At 45.8% G+C, this 25,935-nt stretch overlaps 1 protein-coding gene and 1 non-coding gene across 2 annotated transcripts; both read left to right on the top strand.

The window, feature by feature from the left end:
• Positions 1-20,690: 20,690 nt before the first annotated feature.
• LOC125579317 lies at positions 20,691-20,796 on the top strand. The gene has a single exon (XR_007317302.1). It is a non-coding gene; the product is annotated as a small nucleolar RNA R71 (small nucleolar RNA).
• A 2,975-nt stretch (positions 20,797-23,771) lies between these two features.
• LOC106417012 lies at positions 23,772-25,130 on the top strand. The gene is made up of 2 exons (XM_013857876.1): positions 23,772-24,317; positions 24,411-25,130. Exons 1-2 carry the CDS (start codon positions 23,772-23,774, stop codon positions 25,128-25,130), a joined length of 1,266 nt encoding a protein of 421 aa, XP_013713330.1.
• Positions 25,131-25,935: the final 805 nt, after the last annotated feature.

Raw genomic sequence — 25,935 nt, 5'->3', positions numbered from 1 at the left:
AAAGGGGCATCTCAGAGAATTCCTTTCAGAGAAAGCCAAGGTTCATCTTAGCAAAGAAGCATCAGGGAAATCCAAAGGAGACGCACCAAGCTCACCACCTCGCCAGGACCGGGTGATTCATGTCATCTCAAGAGGCTCTGAAGTAAGTGGCGTGAGTCATGCAGCTGCGAAGAAGAGCACCCGTAATGCTAAACACGGCCTGGAGACTGCTCAACCTAAACGCCTACTTCTAGCTACCGACGAGATAAGCTTCACAGCCAAGGAGCAAGAGAAGATATTAGCTCCCCACCATGATGCTCTAGTTGTCTCTCTCACCCTAGCAAACTGTTTGGTGAAAATAATACTAGTAGACAACGGGTCCTCCAGCAATATCATCTTCTTGACGGCGTACAAAGACCTAGGGTTGAGAATACCCTGACGCGCCAAGTACCCCACTCATCGGGTTCAGCTGCGAGGTCAAGCATACTCCGGACCCTACATCCAAAAAGCTTCCAGAGAGCTTACGTCGACCGCTTCGCATGGTCTCCCCTAAAAACCAGCAAGGCTGCACCTGCTCGTAAAATCTGGTCACCACAGGACCCTCGTCCTCCGCCTCACAGAGATAAGATAGCCATAAGCTTCAACAGTTATCAACCAGCAATCTCACAAATAAACGAGTGGGGCATGAACACCTCGACAAAACCCCCTCGGAAGAGAACTCCCAGCAGGCACCAGACGGAGATAGGAAACCTCCGAACACATTTGCCCTAGTGGATGAATGCGACTAAATACTTCATGGAAGTGCTTAAAACCTCCATCGATAGGAGACAGTGGCCCCCGAAAGTCACCAGCATAGAGATCCGCAAGGGCTGGGGCATGAAACAACTCCCAAACGAGGTCCCTAGATTCAAAAAAATGCAGAAACCTGCAGATGATGAAGGAACCCTCCAGCGAAGACATTCGTCTCAAAAGCAAGTCAAACCTCACGGGTCACGCAGCAATAAGAGGTAAAACATGGCCTAACCACCGGGGTATCTCGCAAGCTGATATCTTGTACGGTCTCCGGACCATGATTTCTATATAATTATTCTATAATTTATTTAAGCATTATCTTTTTTTACTCATATGTACGCTGAAAGTCTACGGACAGAGCCTATATAATAAAATAGTTCCCACTATAAAGAGAGTACGAATACCATAATACTTAAAGGGGCAAACGAGCTGGATCAGGTCAAAGAGACCTCTGATCCTGGCCAACCCTCAATGATAAGTGGTACGACCACACAAAAGGAAAACGGGTATGAGCCATAAGGTACGAATGGGTCTGCGCAAGCCCGAGTATGCCGTCAATACTACCTAAAACCCTGTATAGCCTCAGGCATATCGGGGTCCCAAACTAAAATACCAAAAAAGTGAAAGGTACCTGTGTTAAAACGCTAAGTGCTAAATTAATACAGGGGACACGAGGTATAATTGCCACTGAGAAAGTGCAAAAGCCCGGGAGCACCTTAAAAATATCATGTTTCTCCAGACGTGGAAAATATCGTAAGTCTGGCACTTGGGGTTTCACCCACAACAGCACCCTCTAAGACTGATAGTGGCTTTCTGCAGAAAGCAGAGAGCAGCACGGGAACTCGATAGTGACTAGCTTCCGAGCAGTAGAACACAAAATCCCCACAGGTACCGGTAGAGGCCTCACCTAGGATGGCAGCATACGGTCCCTTTAAAATACAAACCGAAGGCCCTAGGGTTATCGAGAACTTTCGGTTCCCCATGAAGTCTCCGGGTCTTGAACAAATTTCTTCAGGACCTGGAAAAGTTAAACCTCCAAATTCTTTATATTGCTCGGGCCCAACTCCAATACAAAGACGAAACCCGCAGGTTAGATCAATCTTTAAGAAGACCTCAGGGTCCATAGACCACGAGTCTAAATCCAAGACCTCAGGGTCAAGAAACCTACGGGTTTTATAGAAAAGATTTCAGGGTCCGGGGACTACAAGTCCAATTCCGGACCTCAGGGTCTGGAACCCATGGGTACCCTAAGAAGGGACCTCCGGGTCCCAACACTATTTATACTCTCTAAGCGATCCAGGGTCCCCAAAAGAGATTGAATCCTATGAGACCTAAGAGGTCCGATCATCTTAAGGTCCAGAGGTTCTAAGGAATCCATACGCCTAGGATCCCTGAATCCTCTGGAAAACATCTAAAAGGCCTAGAAACGCTCAAGGCTACCGAACAGTCGGATCAACGCCCAACTCTCCAGTTCTTCAAGGACAATTCAAGACCCGGAGGTCATCTAAGCAACCTACAATCTTCCAAAAAAAGAAACATGCAAACAAAAGCACCATATAGAGATCAAAAAAAAGAAGAAGAAGGGAATCTCCGGATTCAAACTCCGAACCCGAAAGAAACAAGCTTTGCAAAGAAGTTCGATACAATAGTCTTTTTTCCAAAAAAAATCCAGGAAAGCAACAAGAAGATAATGAAGGAAAACAATTTCAAAGCATCTAGAATGGCAGACCAGCTGAAACCCGAGACTCCGCAGCAGACTCAAGACCGACTCGCAAGGAAGCATCGGCAAGACGCGTCGGCTCGGCAGACCAAAATAAATACTGGCGGTACTCTTCCGAAGGGTCCAATGCTCCGTCCTTCTTTCTAGCCATTCCTTCATAAGCTCCCACCTACTCGAAGCTCTCACCTGCTGAATCAGCAGGTCGCGCTGAGCAGCCATATCACTCACCCGGTTACGAGGGGAAAATAGCTCGTTAAGAAGCCTTTGCTGAATACCCGCTAGCGGCACATCTCCGATCATATTCCCAGGGGGGAATGGCCTAGCTCCCATATCTAACGGCGCCATCTTAGTCAAACGGGGTGGAGGCGCATAGAAAGGATGCCTTCTTTGTGTCCCAGCCTGCTGATATTCATCATAGAGAACCAAAGCAGGAAGCCTCGCAATATTACCTGAAGAATAAGAGATGGATTTTACTAAAGGGAGGATGCACAGGAAAGTGATTAAGGAGTAAGGGTTTACCCCAGAGACGACTATGGAGCAGGACCTCCTTGCTCATCAAAAAGTGCACCCCACGAAAGCGCCGAGGAATCATCAACATCTTCTTCGCCACCACTTCCCCAAGAAAAGATATCGGACGAGATACATCTGAAAACAAAACCGACTATCAACAGATCGACTACCTAAGGGAAAAAGTGCAGGAAGCGAGACTCACCAACAGTACGCCATAAAGTAGGGTAATGGAAGGGTTCCTGGATCTTCATAAACACGTGAATCCCAGTCTCAAGACCATGAAGCTCCCCGGGTACTTGGATTGACATCAAAATCTTGCAGGACAAGGGTGTAAGCTGAGAAGGGCAGAAGCCAAAAAACAAAGACACTTCACCCACCAGCGAAGGAACAATCCCCGGAATCCTGCTACTAAATACGCCTCATAGATAGCTATCTCTCCTGGTCCTCCATCAGGTGCGCGTTCGAACGCGGAAGGACTCCTCATATGCACTGAGGAATGGATCCCATACTTCTTCCGTATCGACTTCAAGCCTCCCTCACGAATCTCGGAGCGCGGGTCGTCGTCAAGAGTAAAGCGTTCGCGTTGCTTCAAAGGCGACATTGGGATCGCCTCACTACCTGTTTTAGAAGCCGTTCCAAGGGAAGCAATAGGCGATGAGAATGGATCAGCAAACAGACGGCAAGGCCTTACGCGACCGCCCACGAACGTAGCAGGGAGATCGGAGTTCATCTTCTCAAGCTGATGATGAATAAAGCTCTACGCATCAGAAATCCTAAATATACACCAAGCTCTTTCCTTTCTTGGAGCCTGAAAAAAGGAAGTCGGATATTTCCAAATCTTCAGAAGAATTCTTTGCGACCGGACTGGAAAAAAAGGAAAGATGCCACACTTCCGCTCTCCTCCACGATCTAACGAACCCCCTATGTGAAAATCTGCTCCGACCCGCGTGTGGATTATACGACCAAGCTCCAGCCTCACCATTTCCAGAAAAGCAGAAGAAACTACTTTCAGAAATCAATTGAACACAAAGGAACCGGTCCTTGCCTGGGTTCAGAATCAGTTCCGACTTTAGTGGAACCTAGGCTAACAAGATTAGCGGAACAAGGTCCTGCCTAAAGGGAGCCTGCTGAGAATAAGAAAAACCCCGGTTGACTTGAGTGCACAGATTATTCCCCCCGACTTCAATGACAAAGTCGAGAAATAAGGGGCAAACTGTTGGGGAAAAAAATCCCGGTATTATTTCTCCCAGCCTCCAGACAGGACTATTGGGGAAAAAATATCCCCGGAATCCTAGTAAACGGGTTCCCCGGGTCCCTCCCCCCCGAGGGAACCCTGGGCTCGGTCCCTGGATCCTACTCCCTTCCAAGAAATGGAATACTTCCGACAAGGAGAGCCTTCCATATTTCTGAATATGGAAGAGTTCAACCTAATGAAACCGACTTCTAGACGACTATATAAGAGCTACAACAGCCCTCAAGCAGGGGGGAGAGACCTTTTGACTTGGAGATTATACTTAGGCGGCTAGGGTTAGGGTTCAAACGAATATACTTGTAATCCTTGCTTGTTCTATGTAATAAAGATATCTTCAAGTCTATATTCTCCTCAATCTCTCTAAATCCGCACGAAACACTCTTAAACCTACCAAACAAATCTACTTGTCCATCGTTCCGTGGTACTCTAAAAGAGCCTACACGAAAATCCCCTAACAGCGTACACGAGATTCTAAATTCGTACTATTTTGCCCCTCTGGTGAACAAAGCAGCGTTCTATCATCTCTGATCCCGCGATGGCACTCCTTTAGTCAAGGAACCTTCGAGGGGTATCAGGGGCAACTATCCCTACGGGGATAGCTGGAACAATCTATATGTATTTTTAAAGATCCAGGAACCTGTTGGTTATCCCACGTCCTTGCGTATTATCGGTAAAATCTTCCTTGAGCTTCGCCGTTCTTTTCGGGTTTTGTTTTTTATTGACGCTTGGTTCTTGCTATCAGATGTGACTCGTCCGGTTTCCTTTGCTGGAGAAGCGGTAGCGAAGCTTATAATGGGAGTTCCTCAGCGATTTTGATGGGTGACTTTTCTTGTGAGCAAGGAGGCCTTGCGTCATAGCCATGTTTGGGGTAATCCTTCGCCCTTTTAGTTTTCACCCGATAGTACTTCATTTTCTTACTTACTGCGTTGCTTTTTCTAGGGAACGTGGTGAGGCTCTCGGTGTCAGCCATCTATGATGAGCACCAGAAGGCTAAACACGAAAGAGGCGTCCTTTTTATACTCCTCCACCAATATTGGCAAGGGCTGCTTCATTGGTTAATGGCTTATCTTCCACCTCGTCAACAGGTGCTGAATCCGTACCTAATGATGACCCACTGGTGGATGCTCACCGGAGGCTAATTGGCGAGGTGTTCATTCTTCCTAGTCAGGTGCATAACATGATGGCTCGCTGGGATCTGTTGATTCAGCAGGTGAAGGCGTCGGCCAGATGGGAGCTCATGAAGGAATGGCTGGAGAAGCGAGTGGAGCATTAGGATCCTGAAGAGGAATATCGCCAATGTTGGGGAAAAATATTCCATGAAGAGATTACTCCAGCTTCTGGCTTTCAGGTTCCTCCCTCCGGCTTCTAGGTCCCTGCCCTCGGCTCTGGGTCCCCTCCCCCGGGTCTGGGTCCTGCCTCCGGCTACCAGGCCGAGTGATTTATATTGCCTTAGGATAAATGGAAATCTTCCTTTAATAAGGTACCAGCTTGGACAAGAAGGAATCTCCCTAAACCTGAGAGAAAGAGGAAAGATTCCAATACATATGACCTCCCTTAAGAAAAAGAGAAATATTATATTATCTAAGAATATAATGAATATTTCCAAATCCTGAAAGAGGGGCACGACCTCCACTATAAATATAGGTTTCTAAACCTAAAGAAAGGGGTCCAAGACGTCCATGACCAGAGCTCATCAACTCCACAGCCGCCAAGGCAATATTCGACACCTAGAAGACCTTCTTCTTCAATACGCCTATGATAGGCTGATTCCGGCGGTTACTATCATCCAGATAAAGATATATGCTCACTGTAGCACGTCTACAACTCTCCTTACTGGCTCAGGCCATGATCTACAGCTCATCAGCAGGGTCCCTTCATGCTCACTGAAGCACCTCGACACATCATGCTCACTGCAGCATATCGACAGGTCTACCATCGGTTCCGACCATGTGCCCTCAGAACAGATGGCTCCTCCCCACTACAGAGCTATGTGCTCCAAAGGCTACGTGCCCATTAGGCCATGTGCCCACTAGAGCTACGTGCCCATCTAGGCTATGCGCATCCACCAATACATGAACTACGAACGGCTTGATCCCTCACTGAAGGGTACGTAGGCAGTCCCCGCTGAAGGATGCAGCTATAAATCAAAAAACCTTCCACTGTTACGCACTTAGACGCTCAAGGATCGACCCTTATAGCGGGAACCATCAACTACAGATCAAGAAGACCCTGCGATCTTCACCATTGATAGGCGGCCACGCCTAAATACTAATCTCCCATGCTGCTACTAAGGCACCGACGACATATACTGGCCCATACCCATATGGCAGCATCCTAAGAGCAGGATCTCCTGGTTTATCAACTACCGGAGCAGAAGAATTCCGAATCTAAAAAGTTCTCACCATGCCTCTCGCCTAGGACTCCATATATACTACCTCCAAGGTCGGTTTATGCTTTTACTCTTCTGCCCTTAAGCCGTCATAGCATAAAATGGAGATATTCCATTTTTTCCGATCTTCGTATTTATCCTCAAAATTTCGTATTTATCCGCGGAAACTTGACATTTATCCTTCCTTGCGCGCCAAGCGTAAACCGTCATACGGTTTATGGGCTTTTGGTTAAGAAATCGTAAGTTGGGCCTCGAGTCGTGTCTTAGGTCCCTTTGGGCCGTCTTCCAACTCGAAACGTTTATTACGACTTCTTTTGATAAAGAACGAACTTTCCGCGGTTTTTACCGCAAAGTTTGATTGATGTCTTAGAATGGTCGGAAGACATGAACTGAGTTCGCTACGGTCTTCGGGAGATAGCATCGTAGGATAGACGAGAATGCATGAATTGGTATCGTATCGACGTTTCGGAAGAGTTCTGTCGCTACGTAGCGACCGAGCGAGACGGACGCTCGGTCGCTACGTAGCGACCGAGCGGGACGGACGCTCTGTCGCTACGTAGCAACCGAGCTTGGCTGAGCTCGGTCGCTACGTAGCGACCACGCTTGGCTCGGGCTCGGTCGCTACGTAGCGACCGAGCAGGACGGACGCTCGGTCGCTACGTAGCGACCGAGCTTGGCTTGAGCTCGGTCGTTACGTAGCGACCGAGCGGGATGGATGCTCGGTCGCTACGTAGCGACCGAGCTTGGCTCGACCTCGGTCGCTACGTAGCGACCGAGCAGGACGGACACTCGGTCGCTACATAGCGACCGAGCGGGACGGATGCTCGGTCGCTACGTAGCGACCGAGCTTGGCTTGAGCTCGGTCGCTATGTAGCGACCGAGCGGGACGGACGCTCGGTCGCTACGTAGCGACCGAGCTGTGTGCATGCTTGGCCGCCGCGTATCGATCGAGCTTGGCTTGTTCGTGGTCCGATTGCCTGACTCGAGCTTGTCCGCGGCCGAATTGGATACATGTCTGTTTCCTTCGGACAATCGGTATTTAGTGGTTCGATTGAGATTTGAACAAGAATTTACCGCAAGGCTCTTTGTAAAGATATCTTTACGAAGATTACTTTTTCGTAAAAACGTTCATGCTGATTTTTACGGACTTTCAGGCATTGATTCCGTCGTGACCGATTTTGACCCCAACAGTTAGCCTCCCAGCTCGTTAGAACCATGAGCTTCTAGCGTGAGGTTCTAGCGAGTGGCTTGGCAAGTTAGGCAAGTTAGGTGAGTTAGGCGGAATTAATGGTTGAAAAGGTCTGTGGTAAGTGATCTTCTCGCTCTCCTAAAAGTAGAAAACGCTATAAGATTGGGGCTGCGCCTTATGACGGCTGCCTACGTATCTTTGTTGAAGGGAGCAAGCCTTTCGTAGTTCGTCTTGGAGTTAAGGTTCTTATGACTAGTTTTCCAGTGGGACCTCTATGGTCTAGTTTTTATGTAGCGATTAGAAGGCGTATTGCTGCCGATGGCATTTTGTATGGGTGTAGAGGGAAGACTACGTGTTGTCATCTCGTAATCTAACTCTATGTGAACTGCTATATCCGTAATCTGTTTCGAGAGTTTTCTGCAGTGTGTAAACTTGCGGGATTTCTGAAGATTCTCGAATATTGGCAAAGAGACAAATTTTGGGATCTCGTATCAGGGTGTTTGATACTATGCCTAGAGATGTTAGAGACCAGTGCGCTGGGTTTAGGGCAAGACCTAGGTTTACTCCTGGTTTTAGAGGGTGCGATGACTAATTCGACTTACGTATGCCGTTTCAGTTTCATCCTGATTCCATACCGATTTAAAGTCCGCGATAGGTTCTCGGCTTATACGACTTGTATGGTTGGAATCGAGCATCTCTCCAGAGATCGGAAGTGCTGGACCAAAATTTCGGATTTCTTTTATAGCGCTATTATCCTTGTGTCGGATGTACGAGAGTCATCTCTACGAGATGGCTAAGTCTGTTTAGGACGTTGAGAGTTTGTTGTGATCAGCAACAAACTTAATGGTAAAAAATACCGTTTCGAGTCTTCGCGAAGGATATGTTTTGAGGAGATGTTAGTACGTATGACTGTCTGGTCTTCCAAGAAAATATTTTTATCGAGGAAGGAAATTTCGTCGAAAAACGAATCTTCAGGCGTCTGCGACGTCTCGCGATGCTGAAGATTTGTTATTCTTTCATATGCCGCGTTTCGTGCTTGAAATGTTTGCGGGCTTGAAGATGTTTCGCGATGTTGCAAGGGTTTAGTCTTAGCCCTTCGTTTGAGAAACGTTCTTGTTTGACTACGGATGTTCGCAGCAAAAATTATTGTTCCTGGTTGGATGCTAATAATTTTATTTGCGATCGAGGAATTATGACTGAGGTGTCGTGTAAATTTCTCCATGGGAACAAGCGTTTTCCATCATAGTGCTTTGTGAAGTGTTGGCCTTCCGAGATGTATTTCGTGCATTTTTTAGGATGTTTCGTATAGCTCTAGAAGCTTTGTTACGAATTTTTCCTTACCTGCCGCGTATTATGGTTAAAACGTTGCAGGCTTAAAGTGAATTGTGGAGCGTATTGAACTTGGTCAATTTTTGAAAAGTTTAGATTTTTCGTTAACCGTTTGGTTGTTAGGACTTAGTTTCGTTGCGAAGAATTTATCATATGATTTCCGACTATGGGCTATATGATAATTTATCATATCATATAACCAATTTTACGAAGGTCGTAAATCAGTGATATGTATACATATGTCAAAGTAGCATTGTTTCTGCGGGTTTTACGAGAAGCGTTCCCGCTGTGATTTTGCTCGTAGGTGAAAGTTGCTTGGAGTTACTCATGGAGTGTTACCGAAGTTTATCTCAATACGATCTAGTCGAAGAACGTTTTTCATAGGTTTTTCGAGAGGATTCTCATGACACATTCGTTTCTTGAACGAATTGGTCAACCAGAGGTGGATCTAGCTAACCATAAGGAGGAAAGTGCTCCTTTTAATGTGCACGATGCTACATCTATTCTCGAGTTTTCTTCGTCGCAAATGTTTTCGATGCTTTTCCGTGACTTACTTGGTACAACGGAAACTGAAAGAAATGCTTTGGTGATTGAAGATTTCTCGTAGAAACTTTTAAAAAGAAACTGGCTTTCTGAAGCCGGAAAAGGCTTCAATACTTTGGCTAATCGTCGAGTTTCAGTTTGATATTGGTACAAGTTTTCTGTACGCATGATTGCGACAAGAAATGATGTATAGTTTTTGAGATTATGTTCATGATCGTCTGGATATGTTGCTAGCGTTTAGACGAATATTAAGATTGTCGTTTGCCTATTCTTGACGATTTGCAGAAGTTTTTGAAGTTTGGGAGTATACGAGTATAGTATACGTACCTACTCCCTCCTTTTTTTACGAAAGAAAATGGTTGAGCCGATACTTTGAAGGGTTGTGTACGTTTCTTCTTCTGATGTTTGAAATGATCGATAATTTGGGACGATTTATAGACGACGCTTGGACTGTGATTTGGTTGTTTCCAAGGTGACGACTTGGGCTATGTCGGTTCCGAGAAAATTGCCAGAAATGAATCGGTTTTAAGATGACGTTCATGTCTCTAACTTTTTCTCTCTTTAGGAAGCGAGCTTGATATGCGTTGTGATCGTTTCTCGACTTTCGGAGAGTTTAGATCGGTTTGCAAGATCTGGATGAACAATTATGGAACAATATATCGAGACAGGAAAAATCGCTTAAAACTTAGTTCGCTAGACTATCCGCCTAGGTTTTACGTTCCCTAAAGTTCTATGGCAGCCTCAAAGTAATTTCCTACGAAATTCCAAGTCTGATTACCAAAATTTCAAGTCGGAAATACCTTAGTTCTCTCGAAGATGCATTTTTGTTTCTTCTCAGTTTTGCTTGCTCATTTCCCTTTCCTCTTCTCGTGTATGTTTGCCATTTCCGATATTGGTGTTTATCCTTTAAAACTTGACATTTATTTTCCGAACTTGACTGTTATCTTCTCCTTAGATACGACGTCAAAAAAAGGTTCAACGTAATCGTATAGTTAAGGCGGCTAAGGTGTTAAGTTAACTGTTGCCGTTTTATACGATTAATCTGAATCCATGCGAGACAACAGGTCTTTGCGGTTTTTTTTTATATCATAAAGTCTCAATGGTAACTTCAATCGAAGCGAAACAAGAGACGTTTCGATCGAGATTCGAAAGTGAACGCAAAGATGGAGGTAGGGCGAGCAGGAACAAGCCAAGGAGTTTAAGATGAGTTTTACTTGTTTTTGTCGTAAAATCTCAACGGAAACTCCGATTGAGACGAAACGAAAAGCGTTTCAATGAGGATTCAAAGGAGAACGCAAACGAGGACCCCTTTGAGGCCTAACAGGTCGCCATAGCGAGTGAGGATGTCATCTCGGTCGCTATAGCGAGTGGAAGGGAGCCAAGACGAGTCCAACTTGTTTTTGTCGTAAATTCTCGACGGAAACTCCGATTGAGACGAAACGAAAAGCGTTTCGATGAGGATTCAAAGGAGAACGTAAAGGAGGACCCCTTTGAGGCCTGACGGGTTGCTATAGCGAGTGAGGATGTCATCTCGGTCGCTATAGCGAGTGAAAGGGAGCCGAGACGAGTCCCACTTGTTTTCGTCGTAAAATCTCAACGGAAACTCCGATTGAGACGGAACGAAAAGTGTTTCGATGAGGATTCAAAGGAGAACGCAAAGGAGGACCCCTTTGAGGCCTGACGGGTCGCTATAGTGAGTGAGGATGTCATCTCGGTCGCTATAGCGAGTGAAAGGGAGCCGAGACGAGTCCCTCTTGTTTTCGTCGTAAAATCTCAACGGAAACTCCGATTGAGACGAAACGAAAATCGTTTCGATGAGGATTCAAAGGAGAACGGAAAGGAGGACCCCTTTGAGGCCTGACGGGTCGCTATAGCGAGTAAGGATGTCATCTCGGTCGCTATAGCGAGTGAAAGGCAGCCGAGACGAGTCCCACTTGTTTTGGTCGTAAAATCTCAACGGAAACTCCGATTGAGACGAAACGAAAAGTGTTTCGATGAGGATTGAAAAGAGAACCCAAAAGAGAACCTTTCGGAGGCCTTACAGGTTGCTACGTAGCGACTAACGGTCTGACAGGTCGCTACGTAGCGAGTGGAAGCAAGCCAAGAAGAGTCCTACTTGTTTTCGTCGTAAAATCTCAACGGAAACTCCGATTGAGACGAAACGAAAAGTGTTTCGACGAGGATTCAAAAGAGAACCCAAAGGAGGACCTTTCTGAGGCTTTACAGGTCGCTACGTAGCGAGCGGAGAGTTGGCTTGAGCTCGGTCGCTACGTCGTGACCAAGCAGCTTGTGCGTGCTCGTTCGCTACGTAGCGACCGAGCCGTGTGCGTGCACGGTCGCTACGTAGCGACCGAGCAGCGTGTGCGTGCTCGGTCGCTACGTAGCGACCGAGCAGTGTGTATGCTTGGTCGCTACGTAGCGACCGAGCCATGTGCGTGCTCGGTCACTACGTAGCGACCGAGCAGTGTGCGTGCTCGGTCGCTACGTAGCGACCGAGCTGTGTAATCGTTTTGTTGTGTTTCCTTTTTCCGCGATTAACCTAGGGGTTTTTCAGCGGTTTTTGGGAGAACAAGTTTTATGCTTCTGAAATGTTTTTAGAAAACGTGTTTTGGTAAAACCCTTACGCATCGAGATTTCTTTTGATCGGTAATGAGCCAAACTTACGGGGTTTGATAAGATTTATCGTTTCCCTTTATGTCTAGAAAGAGAAATCGCGAGCTTGTTTTAGTGCTCTTCCTGTGGCGGAAGGTCGCGACTAAGTTTTCGATTTTGTTGAAAACTACGGCGTTTGCGTAAGCGTTGGCCATAGGAGCAGTCAGTGCTGCGAGTTTGTCTTTCATATATCCAGACATCGTTTCGATCAAGCGTTTTGTGGCCATGAGTAAGAGTAATACGTAACCCCCCCCCCCTCCTTCTAGCGCCAAACTGTGGGAACCGAAATTCGCACTGTCGATTTACGTTTAAATTAGGAAACTAAGAAAACCCTAATTTCCCAGAGGTCCCGGATCTCTGCGAGAGCCAACGACAAGTGACCAAATATATGCGGAAATCGTGAAAAGATAACGAACGAGTTTAGAGAAAACAGTAAATCTTATTTCGAGTCTGCGTAAGAACATTGCGATCATTACAAGAGATCATAAAAGCTTTGGCCGCAAAGGCTGTCAACGAGTTACCTAGTTCTAGCGGCCTAAAAGCTCAAACCTAGTTGAGTCGCAGCCTGATAACAAAAGACGAAAAAGATACAAAATAGGTTTTTTTTGATTGATTTCGGACTGAACCTTGTTAAAGGCTGCCTACATACCCCTTTCGAGGATCAAGCCGAACGTAGTTCAATTGATAGAGCTAAACAAGAGATCGAACTGCCTGGGCAAGTTCGTATAGTAATTGAGTGCCAGTCATAGAAACCGAACTTGTCGAGAATAAAGCCTAAAGTTTCTAAGTGCAGAGAATTCCGAATCTAAAAAGTTCTCACCATGCCTCTCGCCTAGGACTCCTTATATACTACCTCCAAGGTCGGTTTACGCTTTTACTCTTCTGCCCTTAAGCCGTCATAGCATAAAATGGAGATATTCCATTTTTTCCGATCTTCGTATTTATCCTCAAAATTTCGTATTTATCCGCGGAAACTTGACATTTATCCTTCCTTGCGCGCCAAGCGTAAACCGTCATACGGTTTATGGGCTTTTGGTTAAGAAATCGTAACTTGGGCCTCGAGTCGTGTCTTAGGTCCATTTGGGCCGTCTTCCGACTCGAAACGTTTATTACGACCTCTTTCGATAAAGAATGAACTTTCCGCGGTTTTTACCGCAAATGCTTCGAGTCGGAAGACGGCCCAAAGGGACCTAAAACACGACTCGAGGCCCATCCTACAATTTCTTAACCAAAATCCCGTAAACCGTAGCACGGTTTACGCTTGGCGCGCATGGAAGGATACATGTCAAGTTTCCGCGGATAAATACGGAATTTTGAGGATAAACACGAAGATCAGAAAAAATGGAATATCTCCATTTTATGCTATGACGGCTTAAGGGCAGAAGAGTAAAAGCGAAAACCGACCTTGGAGCGAGTATATAAGGAGTCCTAGGCGAGAGGCATAGGGGGGGAACTTTTTCAGAGAAAACTGAGCACTTAGAGAAATTAGGCAACTTTCCGTTTTTGTTATTTCGAGCTGCAACTCAATTAGGTTTAGCCATCTTAGGGTTGCTAGAACTAGGAATCTCGCTGACAGCTCTCGAGCCCAGGCTTATACCTTGTTGTAAACGCTCATACGCAAATTCGGAATAAGACTTCTCTTTGCTCTCTTTTTACAATTTTTATACTTTGTCGTTGTTATCTCGTGTTTTTATTGCTTAGCGTGTGGTATTAGCAGATATCCGGGACTTCTGGGAAATTAGGGCTTTCCTAGTTTCGTTATTTAAACGGAAATCGACGGTGCAAATTTTGGTTCCCACAATCTGTTGATTCAGCAGGTGAAGGCGTCGGCCAGATGGGAGCTCATGAAGGAATGGCTGGACAAGCGAGGGGAGCATTGGGATCCTGAAGAAGAGTATCGCCAATGTTGGGAAAAATATTCCATGAAGAGATTACTCCAGCTTCCGGCTTCCAGGTTCCTCCCTCTGGCTTCTAGGTCCCTGCCCCCGGTCTGGGTCCCCTCCCCCGGGTTTGGGTCCCCTCCCCCGGGTCTGGGTCCTCTCCCCAGGGTCTGGGTCCTCTCCCCCGGGTCTGGGTCCTGCCTCCGGCTTCCAGGCCTAGTGATTTATATTGCCTTAGGATAAATGGAAATCGTCCTTTAATAAGGTACCAGCTTTGACAAGAAAGAATCTCCCTAAACCCGAGAGAAAGATGAAATATTCCAATACATATGACCTCCCTTAAGAAAAAAGGAAATATAATATTATGTAAGGATATAATGAATATTTTCAAATCCTGAGAGAGGGGCACGACCTCCACTATAAATATAGGTTTCTAAACCTAAAGAAAGGGTCCGAGACGTCCATGACCAGAGCTCATCAACTCCACAGCCGCCAAGGCAATATTCGACACCTAGAAGACCTTCTTCTTCAACACGCCTATGATAGGCTGATTCCGGCGGTTACTATCATCCAGATGAAGATATATGCTCACTGCAGCACGGCTACAACTCTCCTGACTGGCTCAGGCCATGATCTCCAGCTCATCAGCAGGGTCCCTCCATGCTCACTGAAGCACCTCGACACATCATGCTCACTGCAGCTTATCGACAGGTCTACCATCTGTTCCGGCCATGTGCCCTCAAAACAGATGGCTCCTGCCCACTACAGAGCTACGTGCCCATTAGGCCATGTGCCCACTAGAGCTACGAGCCCATCTAGGCTACGCACCTCCACCAATACATGAACTACGAACGGCTTGATCCCTCACTGAAGGGTACGTAGGCAGTCCCTGCTGAAGGATACAGCTATAAATCCAAAAACCTTCCACGGTTCCGCACTTAGACGCTCAAGGATCGACCCTTGTAGCGGGAACCATCAACTACAGATCAAGAATACCCTGTGATCTTCACCATTGATAGGCAGCCATGCCTAAATACTAATCTCCCATGCTGCTACTAAGGCACCGACGACATATACTGGCCCATACCTGTTGGGGAAAAATATCCCGGTATTATTTCTCCCAACCTCCAGGCAGGACTCAGATCCACGGATCCCTAGTAAACGGGTTCCCCGGGTCCCCCCCCCCCCCAGAGGGAACCCTGGGCTCAGTCCCTGGACCCTACCCCCTTCCAAGAAATGGAAAACTTTCGACAAGGAGAACCTTCCATATTTCCGAACATGGAAGAGTTTAACCTAATGAAACCGACTTCTAGACGACTATGTAAGAGCTACGACAGCCCTCAAGCAGGGGAGAGAGACCTTTTGACTTGGAGATTATACTTAGGCGGCTAGGATTAGGGTTCATATGAATATACTTGTAATCCTTGCTTGTTCTATGTAATAAAGATCTCTTCAAGTCTATATTCTCCTCAATCTCTCTAAATCCTCACGAAACACTCTTAAACATACCCAACAAATCAACTTTTCCATCGTTCTGTAGTACTCTAAAAGAGCCTACACAAAAATCCCCTAACAGTTTGGCGCTAGAAGGAGGGGAGTAATCTAACTACGTGATGATGGCGATGAATAAGTGCTCCAAACCATCCGAAGCTGTTCAAGGAGGAGCCAAGCCCCTTGGATTATCTACTAACCATCGGAGTCGAGCAGATAATCCTATCGAAGCTGAGTGATACCACTCAAATTACCCTAAAAAGTGTTGCTCTCATCAAAAGAGGTTCAGATGTAGTACTTAGGGATCGAATCCACAAGGAGCTAGGGAACAATTAAATCTAGTGTTTATTAATTCTAAGAGTTGTAAACGTTTAAATAAAATAGCAATAGTAACAAGCGAAGTAAATAATAAATGTAACTTGGTTGGAAATGATATTAGATGTAGGGCAGTATATAATCTACTAGGTTAAAAACTTGTCAGGGCATTTTCGTAATTTGGCTTGGCCTTGGGTTTTAAGTTTGCTAAATCCAAAATGTCGCGTGTCTGATGTCTTGACATCGATCGATGGTACTTGTGTACATCGATCGATACTAATCTTCATCTGTCGAGGCATCTCCTGGTGTCGATCGATAGCACTGATGCGTATCGATCGATTGTTCTTCCTCTCGTCGACCTCTACGTGGTCAGCTCGAGTGAAATGTCCTTTAAGCTCCAAAATGCTCCAAAGTCATAGCTTTACTCCGAAATGCACCTGAACCTGAAAACATACCTAGAAGAGTAGAAAACATAGATATATATATCGTAAAACACCTATATACCATGGATGCAAACGGGTCAAATCCAAGGTATATCAACTCCCCCAGACTTACCCTTTTGCTTGTCCTCAAGCAAAACATACAGGCAGTCTCTCTGAAAGAGGTTTGAAAATATTAAGGACTTAAGATTTTAATGCAAGAAATCTTTCTCTCAACAATTTTGCAACCACATTTAAAAGGTCCTAATCGCAGAAGCACACTATGCAATATCCTAGCTTAGCAACCATTTCCAACATAACACAACTCATCAATTCACGTCTGACATCCCCTCTACTGACTTCATTTCTTAGCATAAATATAAAGTGAATGCTTTACCTTGGGAGTATCGATCATAGGATGCAAGGATTTCAGACAAGTATCTGGAGCTGTAGGTAAAAGTTAGTTCCTAGTTTCTCTCTCTCTAATTTTCTCTCTTGAGTCAAATCTGCTTCCATTGCAGGATCAGTGACCAAGATTGGACAGGCTTCCATGAATCAAAACTTAATGGTGGTTGCCACCAAGCTCTGTTCACTTCTTTTTGACCTATATCCAAGAGTTCTTTGCGAAAGCGAGCCTTGAAGATTGCCGCCTCCAAGTCTCGTTTCGAACTCTTTTATTGGAGTCTTTTTGAACCAAGCCTTAATGGTTTTAGCCACCAAGTTGCTGACGTAAGCTCTCAATTTATGTCCTCATTTCTGCCATACTTCTGAAAAGCTCATTGTAGCCTCTATCCAAAGGTTGATGTGTATCTTCTACCAATGATATGAGCTCCCCTCCCAGTCTTTCCTGAGCTCCACAAATACCAAACACCGTCTCATTGATTTCATTTTTGGTGTAGAGTTCTAGTGCCAGTTTTGTTAGTGTGAAGGAAGTGGCATGTTCTGAAAGACATATGTGGCTCTCTTCAAAAAAGATGCTCTTTCCAGTAATTTCCTGATGTCGTCCTTTGTGACAGGTATCATCTCACAAGCTACGCCTCGTGCGTGTCCACGCTCATCTATGTAGACTCCATACTCGTCCTTTCGTTCCCAAGTGAACTTTCTGGCTCCGTACATGTCAAAAGCGCGGTTTCCAAATTCATAACGTCTGATCGACGTCGGGTCATCCCTATCGATCGTCGTTGGTGTTACCCTGTCGGTCGATGTTTCAGTTGTCCCGTTGATCGATGCTTGCCCTTTTGGTTGGCGTGATAGATCTGGATTGATTTCTGTTGTGGCGACTCCTACGTGATTGTTTGGATCTGTTTGAATGACGTCTGGAGTGCCACGTTGCCGTGAGAATAGGTTGTCAGGTCCATTGGCTACTTGAAGGATATCTGCTATCTCCTCTCTGGACACTTGTAAGATCCTTCCATCTATTGCACGTGCGTTGCCATCTGGGTCCCTGAAAATACCAAATTCATCAGGTGTTAGAAAACCGTAATCAATGTTTGCATTATCATTCAATTTAGAAATAGAAAGATTAGGGTTTAGAGTAGTATCGATCGATGTAGATACAGATGCATCGATCGATGTCAGAGTAATTTCTGCAGAACTTGTGTTCTTGAGATGAATGCTCTTCATGGATTTTCCTGTTGATGTAGATGGAAGAGTGTTCATCTTTTTTGCTTGTGTGTCTGCTCTGGTGTGTGGAGGTGGTTTTGGGGGTGCGAAACGTTTTATATAGATATCTCTAAACCTATTTGGAGAGGGAATATTCCCATGCTCCTGAATTTTCGCTGCGGCGCGAATATCGATCGATGTTCCAGTTGGTGTGTCGATCGATATGAGCGGTTGTTTTGCTGGACGAGGGTGGGTATCGACAGATGTGGAGTGCACTTCGGCGATCGATGTTGGAAACGTGTTGGTGAACTTATGTGTTTCAAATCTTTCATCCTGCAAAGACATTTCGATTGCACGTTCTTTCCAATAATCCTCATCGTATTCCTCTGTATGTTCCTTGTTAGATGAAGTAATTACAGCGTCGACTGCAAAACTTTCATGGAAACCACTGTCTGCCCAACTGCCTATAGAATAATCATCACGTCCTCTCTTGCTTGGAGGTTGGAAGGCAAAGTGGGGGTAACAATGATTAGGTGGAGCGAAATGGTCAACGGCTGCTTTACGTCGAGTGACGTGTTGTTGCGGTCATCAGTCACAGTTGACTCATTGGAATCGATCGATGGAAAAGTGGGGGTGTCGATCGATTCCGAGTACTCTGTTTTGTACTTTGATTCATACTCTGCTCCACAATGGCATGCGCCAATGAAGCCAAGTTCTTTCCCGTAATCCACATAATTAATAACCTTTCTCTTAGGTCGGATGGGGTCGTAGTGGATGTTTGGGTCTATCAGCGTCAGACACAATTTGTTTTTGTTCATGTCACATACGGCTCCTACTTTAGCTAGGAAAGATCTTCCAAGCAGAAGTGAAGAGTTCCAGTTAAGCTCGATGACTAGGACATGAAAATCTATCGGGACAAGGGCATTACCAATCTATAGCTCCAGATCTCTTATGATACCTCCTGATCGTTTTTCTGAAAGATCCACGAAGGTGAAGGATTCTGTTGAAGGCTCGATGGCCAAACCAAGCTGGTCTGCCATGATCCTAGGGAGGATACTAACTGATGCTCACGTGTCACACATTGAATGGGGAAATTCAACACCCTTGACTACGCATGGTATTGCAAACTTCCCAGGATCACTCTTCTTCGTCAATGTGATCCTGTGTTTCATCTTCTCTCTGACTTGATGAAACATTCTCCTAATGTCCTCCTCAGTTACCCTTGTTTCTCTGAAGAACATCCACAACCGGTGTGTGAAGTAAGCTTCATCAAAAGATTTTTCGATTGGGATTCGGAGGATTCTTTTAGTGAAACCATCCATCTCCTTCTCGTTAGCTTCCCTCTTAAGGTTCTTAGGAATTTTCTCCTTTTTTTTCCTTAACCTTCTCCCTTCAGTTTCTTGTTCTTCTTGACCTGGTTCTGGTGAACTATTTAAAGGGTTGGGTTTTGGTTCGGGTGGGCTAGCTAATGGTTTAGGTGGTGGTCTGAGTGCGTTGATATAATCATTATCGATTGAGCGCAACCGTAATCGGTATGTCAGAGGTGCCTGTCGATTGATGGGAGGTGTGTTGTGACGATCGACGTTGGACTCACTCTATCGATCGATGGTTGGTTCAACCGGTTGATCGATTTTATCATAGAAAGGGGAGGGTGGGTGAGGATGCTTAGCTGCGAATTCCTCATGAGTTAGAATTCGAACTGCATTGCATTCAGTCGATTTAGCGGATGACGTCGATCGATGACCGGAGTAATCCGTCCATCGATCTTCGTCATGGTCTGTCGATCGATGCGAGTTCATCGACATCGGTCGACACCATTGGGATCCGCCGAGACTCACAGAGCTATCGATTTCGAACTCTCTTTCCTCAAGCTTTTCATTTCTCACCACTTGCCAGAAATCATCATCTATGATGGCATTTACGTGGTGTTTCCCTTTGTCGGCTTCTGCCTCTCTAGCAAAAGCTTCTTGCCTTTTTATAGTCTCGCCCGTCTGAATTACTTGCGTTTCAAGTTTTCTCACCTGAGTCCCTAAGGTCTCGATTTTGGTGTTCAGATTGTTGTAGGCGGAGTCTATTTTACCATTGAAATCCACGGTGATTTGTTGTTGTCCCAACAGTACTTGATCAAGCATCTCTTCGATCTTGCTTTCCTGAGTCTAGGGTGGTGGATTCTGGTAGTAGGAGTTCGAGTAGCTTTTGCTATTGTTGAAGAGTTTTTGAAATTGTGAACTCTGGTTACTTCTTTGACCATTTCCAAAGAAGTTTCTGTTTCCGCCCTGGTTTCCAAATTTCTGGAATCCGGTACCTCCGATGTAGTTCACATTTTCTTCTCCTTCCGTATCTGCTACTTCTCCTTCAGCTGAACAGACTTGCTTCCTAAGAAGTTCGTGCACCACATCTAACTTAGCTCTTACTTCGTCCATTTGTTCCATCGCGATAGAGGCTACAGACTTCTTCCGTTCAGAGTCAGTGTTTTTGGTGCTGCTGCTGTTAGCAAGGTTTTCGATATGTCTCACAGCTTCCAACGGATTTCGAGTAGTGAAGTTTCCTTCACTCTCCGTATCAAGAGCCATTTGATACTGTAAGGCGAGACCTCGGAAGAAAATGCTTAGCAGCTGCACTTCGTTAAATCCGTGGTGTGGACAGTCTCGCTGGAAGAACATAAATCTATTCCACGCATCTTTGAAGGACTCTCCAGCCTCCTGCGAGAATGTGGAAATTTTGTTCCGAAGTTCTTCAGCGCGCTCCTCATCAAAGAAGTTTCGTAAGAAAGCATTCTTGATGTCGGCCCACGATGTTAATGATCCTGTGGGTTGCTGCCTAAGCCAGTGCATCGCTTCTCCATTCAGCGTGTATCTGAAGAGCTTGCACAGCAGGTAGTCTTCGGGGACTCCTTCCATCCGAATAGCAGCGATTAGATCCTCGAACCGTTCCAGATGATCCATAGGATGCTCTTGCGGTAACCCAGAGAAGGGTATCTGCGACACGAGAGTGTAGTATTGAGGCTTCAGCTCGAAATTCTGCTTCTGGATCTCCGGAAGTCGAATAGCTGATCTGTTGGAATAGTACTCATATGGGCGATTGTAGTCGGCCAGTGGTTTCGATCGAGCGTCCTCATCTACAGGTTGAGCAGCTCCTGTAGCATTAGCATCAGGGATTACAGTCCCCTGAGCGTCTATTTTTTGACCTGTTGCATTACGCAAATGACCGTCCTGGTCATACAGGTTTTCGTTCTCGTCCTGTGTTAGAATAATAATGTTTACCATTTTTGACGACACGGTATCGATCGATGTACGCGCTGTAGTATCGATCGTTGTCGAACGATTGGGATCGATCGACTATGAAGGTCTGGTGTCGGTCGACGGTTGGTTGTGCGTATCGATCGACGATGATGTTGTTGCATCGAGCGATGTGGAACGTTGACCTCTACGGATGGTGCGTTCCAAATGAGCAGGATCGTCTGAGAACAGCAAGTCTTTCTCCTTGTTACTTCTGGTACCGCTGGGCATGCACCTGAAAAGACATGAAAAAGATTATTAGAAAGGGGGTGGAGAAAAGAATAAGAATCAATAAAACTAAATCTAATGGCGATCAAAGCTCTCCGGCAACGGTGCCAAATTTGATACCACTCAAATTACCCTAAGGAGTGTTACTCTCATCAAAAGAGGTTCATATGTAGTATTTAGGGATCGAATTCACAAGGAGCTAGGGAACAATTAAATCTAGTGTTTATTAATTCTAAGAGTTGTAAATGTTTAAATGAAATAGCAATAGTAACAAGCGAAGTAACTAGTAAATGTAACTTGGTTGGAAATGATATTAGATGCAGGGCCACTATTCAGGTGTTGGAGATTATAATACTTATAGATGCCTATTTGTTGCATGCATGATATATTAGAGCTCAACCGCTTAACTCAGTGATTAGCTGTCGCATGTTTCACTGGTTAACAGGCTAGATCTCGTGTCTCAACGGTTAGTATGTCGACAACGAAAGAGTGTCGATCGATTATCCTATTGGGACGTCGACCGATACACCTTTGCCAACGTCGATCGATAGTCAGTTGAGGACATCGATCGACGGGTTCTAGCCAGGCCTATGCGCGAGTATGAAATGCCTTATTAAGATACTAAATTGGCGGTTAGCCCTCTCTAACAGTCCTAATATGATAGATAGATGCCAGGATGGGATAACAAGGGTGCTTGAATATGCAATCCTATGATCAAGTTCTAGTTAGCAAGGCTAAAACAAGCAATGAATACAATATCATGAATATCACAACAAGGCAGATCTATAGTTTGGGGCTAATCCCACAAACCTATCTGAACCCTGGATCTAATAATTGAACTACTCAGACATAGCAAAGCAATTCATAACAATGAAGAAATAGAAACTCATAGTATAGATGAAAAGAAATGATAACAAGGAGTTCCAATCACAAGTGATCTTCTCTACAAAACTCTCTCTTCTCTCAAAGTAAAACTTGTAACAAAAAAGGTCTCTCCGCCGTCAAAACACTTAGGCAGTATATAATCTACTAGGTTGAAAACTCGTCAGGGCATTTTCGTAATTTGGCTTGGCCTTGGGTTTTAAGTCTGCTGAATCCAAAATATCGTGTGTCTGATGTCTCGACATCGATCGATGGTACTTGTGTACATCAATCGATATTAATCTTCATCTGTCGAGGAATCTTCTGGTGTCGATCGATAGCACTGATGCGTATCGATCGATTGTTCTTCCTCTCGTCGACCTCTACGTGGTCAGCTCGGGTGAAATGTCCTTTAAGCTCCAAAATGCTCCAAAGTCATAGCTTTACTCCGAAATGCACCTGAACCTGAAAACATACCTAGAAGAGTAGAAAACAAAGATATATATATATATAGTAAAACACCTATATACCATGGATGAAAACAGGTCAAATCCAAGATATATCACTGAGTCCTCCCTACCACACTCGCAAGAGGAAACGACTTAGTCATATCCGGAGGATCAGAGATGTGCAGTGCAAGTCACTCAGCCACCCCGGAAAACACCAGGAGTACTGGGAGCAGTTCGACGAAAATCAAGCAGGAATCCTCTTAGACCAACGAGATAAGTTTCACAGCCGAAGAACGAGAGAGAGTCCTGTTACCTCATCATGATGCTCTCGTCGTCACTCTTCCGATAGCAAACTTTCTGGTCAAAAGGATACTGGTAGATAGCGGTAGCTCCAGTAACACCATCTTCCTAGCGGCGTACCAAAGTCTGGGGATAGAAGAAGGAACCCTAATACGCAAAGCAACCGGAGAAATCTTCCTCCCCATCTATGCTGAAGGAGTCAGCCTCCTTACTAGGCTTCTTGTCGTCGACTGCCATTCCTCTTATAATATGATCTTAGGCCGGGCAAGGATTCATGGAATAAAAGCAGTTCCCTCGAGTCTCCATCAGATGATAAAGTTCCCCACCTCTCAAGGCATTAGAACAATCAGAGGAGATCAGGAAACCGCCCGCCATTGCTATCAGATCGCTCTAAAAGAGCGAACCAAAACAACATTGTCCCCGCAAGTCAAATCCCAAGCTCCGCATACAGAAGAACCAGAAGTCGAGGATATGGACGACGTACCCAAAGTAGAAGGTTACTTAACTCGCAACCTCAAGATCGGGTCCAAGCTCTCCGAAGGATTAAGAAGAAGACTGGTAGACTTCCTCCGGTCCAATTCCGACTGTTTCGCATGGTCACACTTAGACATGCTGGGGATCGATCCCAAGGTTATCATGCACCAGTTGCAAGTGGACCCCGACAAGATGGCAGCCTAAAGCAGATTCATCTCCGGGCTCTCCGACAAATCCATGCCTTCTTTGAAACCCTTAAGAAGCCAAAAGATTTCGAATGGACCGAGAAGTGTGAATTGGCCCTTGAGGAGCTCAAAACCTATCTTACCACGCCTCCCCTCTTATCCAAACCCTTGCGTGGCGAAGTCTTGCTGTTGTACCTTGCTGTCTCAGAGCATGCAGTCAGCGCCGTCCTGGTTCGGGAAGAGGGGACCAAGCAGCTACCAATCTACTACGTAAGAAAAGCCCTCCCAGACGCGGAAACTCGCTACAGTCATCTAGAGAAGCTGGCCCTAGCTCTGATGGTCGCCGCTCGGAAAATACGACCCTATTTCCAAGCTCATCCGATTGTGGTCGTCACCTCGTTCCCTATAAAATTGGTTCTACATAAGCCTGAGGTCTCCGGAAAACTAGCAAAATGGGCAGTCGAGCTAGGGGAATACGATGTGATCTTCAGGCCGGCCACAACAATAAAATCCCAGATCCTAGCGGACTTTGTAGCTTAGCTCTGTCCAGATCTACTTCCGGCTCTCAAACAGGAGGTAAGCCTCCAGAAAGAGGCCGACGAGGAAGGAGAATGGGTCTTGCATGTAGACGGCTCCAGCAACATTCGAGGAGCAGGAGTGGGGATCGTGCTCACATTGCCAACAGGAAATACGGTCTCAAGAGCCGTAAGGTGTAACTTCAAAGCAACGAACAATGAAAGTGAGTACGAGGCCTTAATTGTAGGACTATCGCTCGCCCACCAGCTAGGTGCCGAAAATATCCAAGTCTACAGTGACTCCCAGCTAATTATCAACCAGGTACAAGGAGAATATCAAGCTAAATACGACAGCATGATCCAATATCTGGCAATCGCTCAGCGCCTCATAAGCAAGTTTAAAAGCTGTAAACTCACGCAGATCCCCAGGGAGCAGAGTTCCCAGGCCGACGCTCTGGCTAACCTAGGGTCGGCCCTCCAGACGCAGACTCAGATGAGCATCCCAGTATTAGTGTTGCAATGGCCGGCCACCCTAGAACCGCCGAACGGAGAGGTCTCTGCCATTGAGGAAGAAGAAACCTCGATGACCCGCATAGTTCGATACCTCAAAGACGATATCCTCCCCATAAATCGCAATGAAAGCAGGAAAGTCAAGAAACATGCCGCTAGATATTGTCTATCTCAGGGAGTATTGTATCGCAGGTCATTCGCCGGTCCATACCTAAGGTGCGTCACACCCCGTGAAGCAGCTAGAATCCTGGTCGAACCACATGAATGAGTTTGCGGATCTCATTCCAGCGGGAGGAGCCTGGTGCTGAGAGCTAAGAGAGCATGCTATTATTGGCCAACAATGGTGGAAGAAGCTAACAAGAAGACTCTGCGACAGAGGCCAAAGACACACCCCAATCCCCAGTCTACCTCCAGAAAACCTCAAGTCCATAAGTTCGCCATGGACATAGTAGGAAAATTCCCCACAGCGCCGGGGCAGAAAGTCTTCATCCTAATGGTAACAGATCACTTCTCAAAATGGGTCGAAGCAGAGGCACTTAGCAGAATAACCGACCTCCAGATCAGAAAGTTCATATGGACGCATGTGATCACACGGTTTGGGGTTCTAGAAGAAATCGTCACAGACAACGACCCCCAGTTCATAAGTCATAATTTCAAGGAATTCTGCAAAGACTGGGGCATCAAACTCTCTTTTGCTACACCCCGACATCCCCAGTCCAACGGACAAGCGGAGTCCACAAACAAAACCGTGGTAAACATGCTAAAGACGCGTCTGGAAGGATCACAGGGGAATTGGGCAGAGGAACTCACGGAGTTCTTTGGGCCTACCGAACCACTCCAAAGACGGCAACCCAGGAAACGCCATATGCCCTGGTATACGGGGCAGAGGCAATAATCCCAACCGAAATGCACGTGAAGACCACTATCTCAGGAGGAGACTCACGAGCTAATGTCGCTGAGCCTCGACCTACTCGACGAAAAGAGAGAAGCCGCTCGACTAAGAAATCAGGCATATTAACAAGAAGTAGCCAAGACCTACAACAAAAAAGTCAGAACCAGAACCTTTCAGCATG

The sequence above is a fragment of the Brassica napus genome, chromosome A1 (assembly GCF_020379485.1).
Source record: "Brassica napus cultivar Da-Ae chromosome A1, Da-Ae, whole genome shotgun sequence".
Lineage (NCBI taxonomy): Eukaryota > Viridiplantae > Streptophyta > Magnoliopsida > Brassicales > Brassicaceae > Brassica > Brassica napus.
This window is presented reverse-complemented; position numbering and strand designations above follow the sequence as displayed.

Excerpts from the sequence above, each read along its gene's own strand:
- LOC106417012 (XM_013857876.1), top strand. The coding sequence starts at position 23,772 with ATGGTCACACTTAGACATGCTGGGGATCGATCCCAAGGTTATCATGCA. Across the intron at positions 24,318-24,410 it reads TCGAGCTAGGGGAATACGAT|GAGGTAAGCCTCCAGAAAGA; the intron begins GTGATCTTCAGG and ends GCTCTCAAACAG.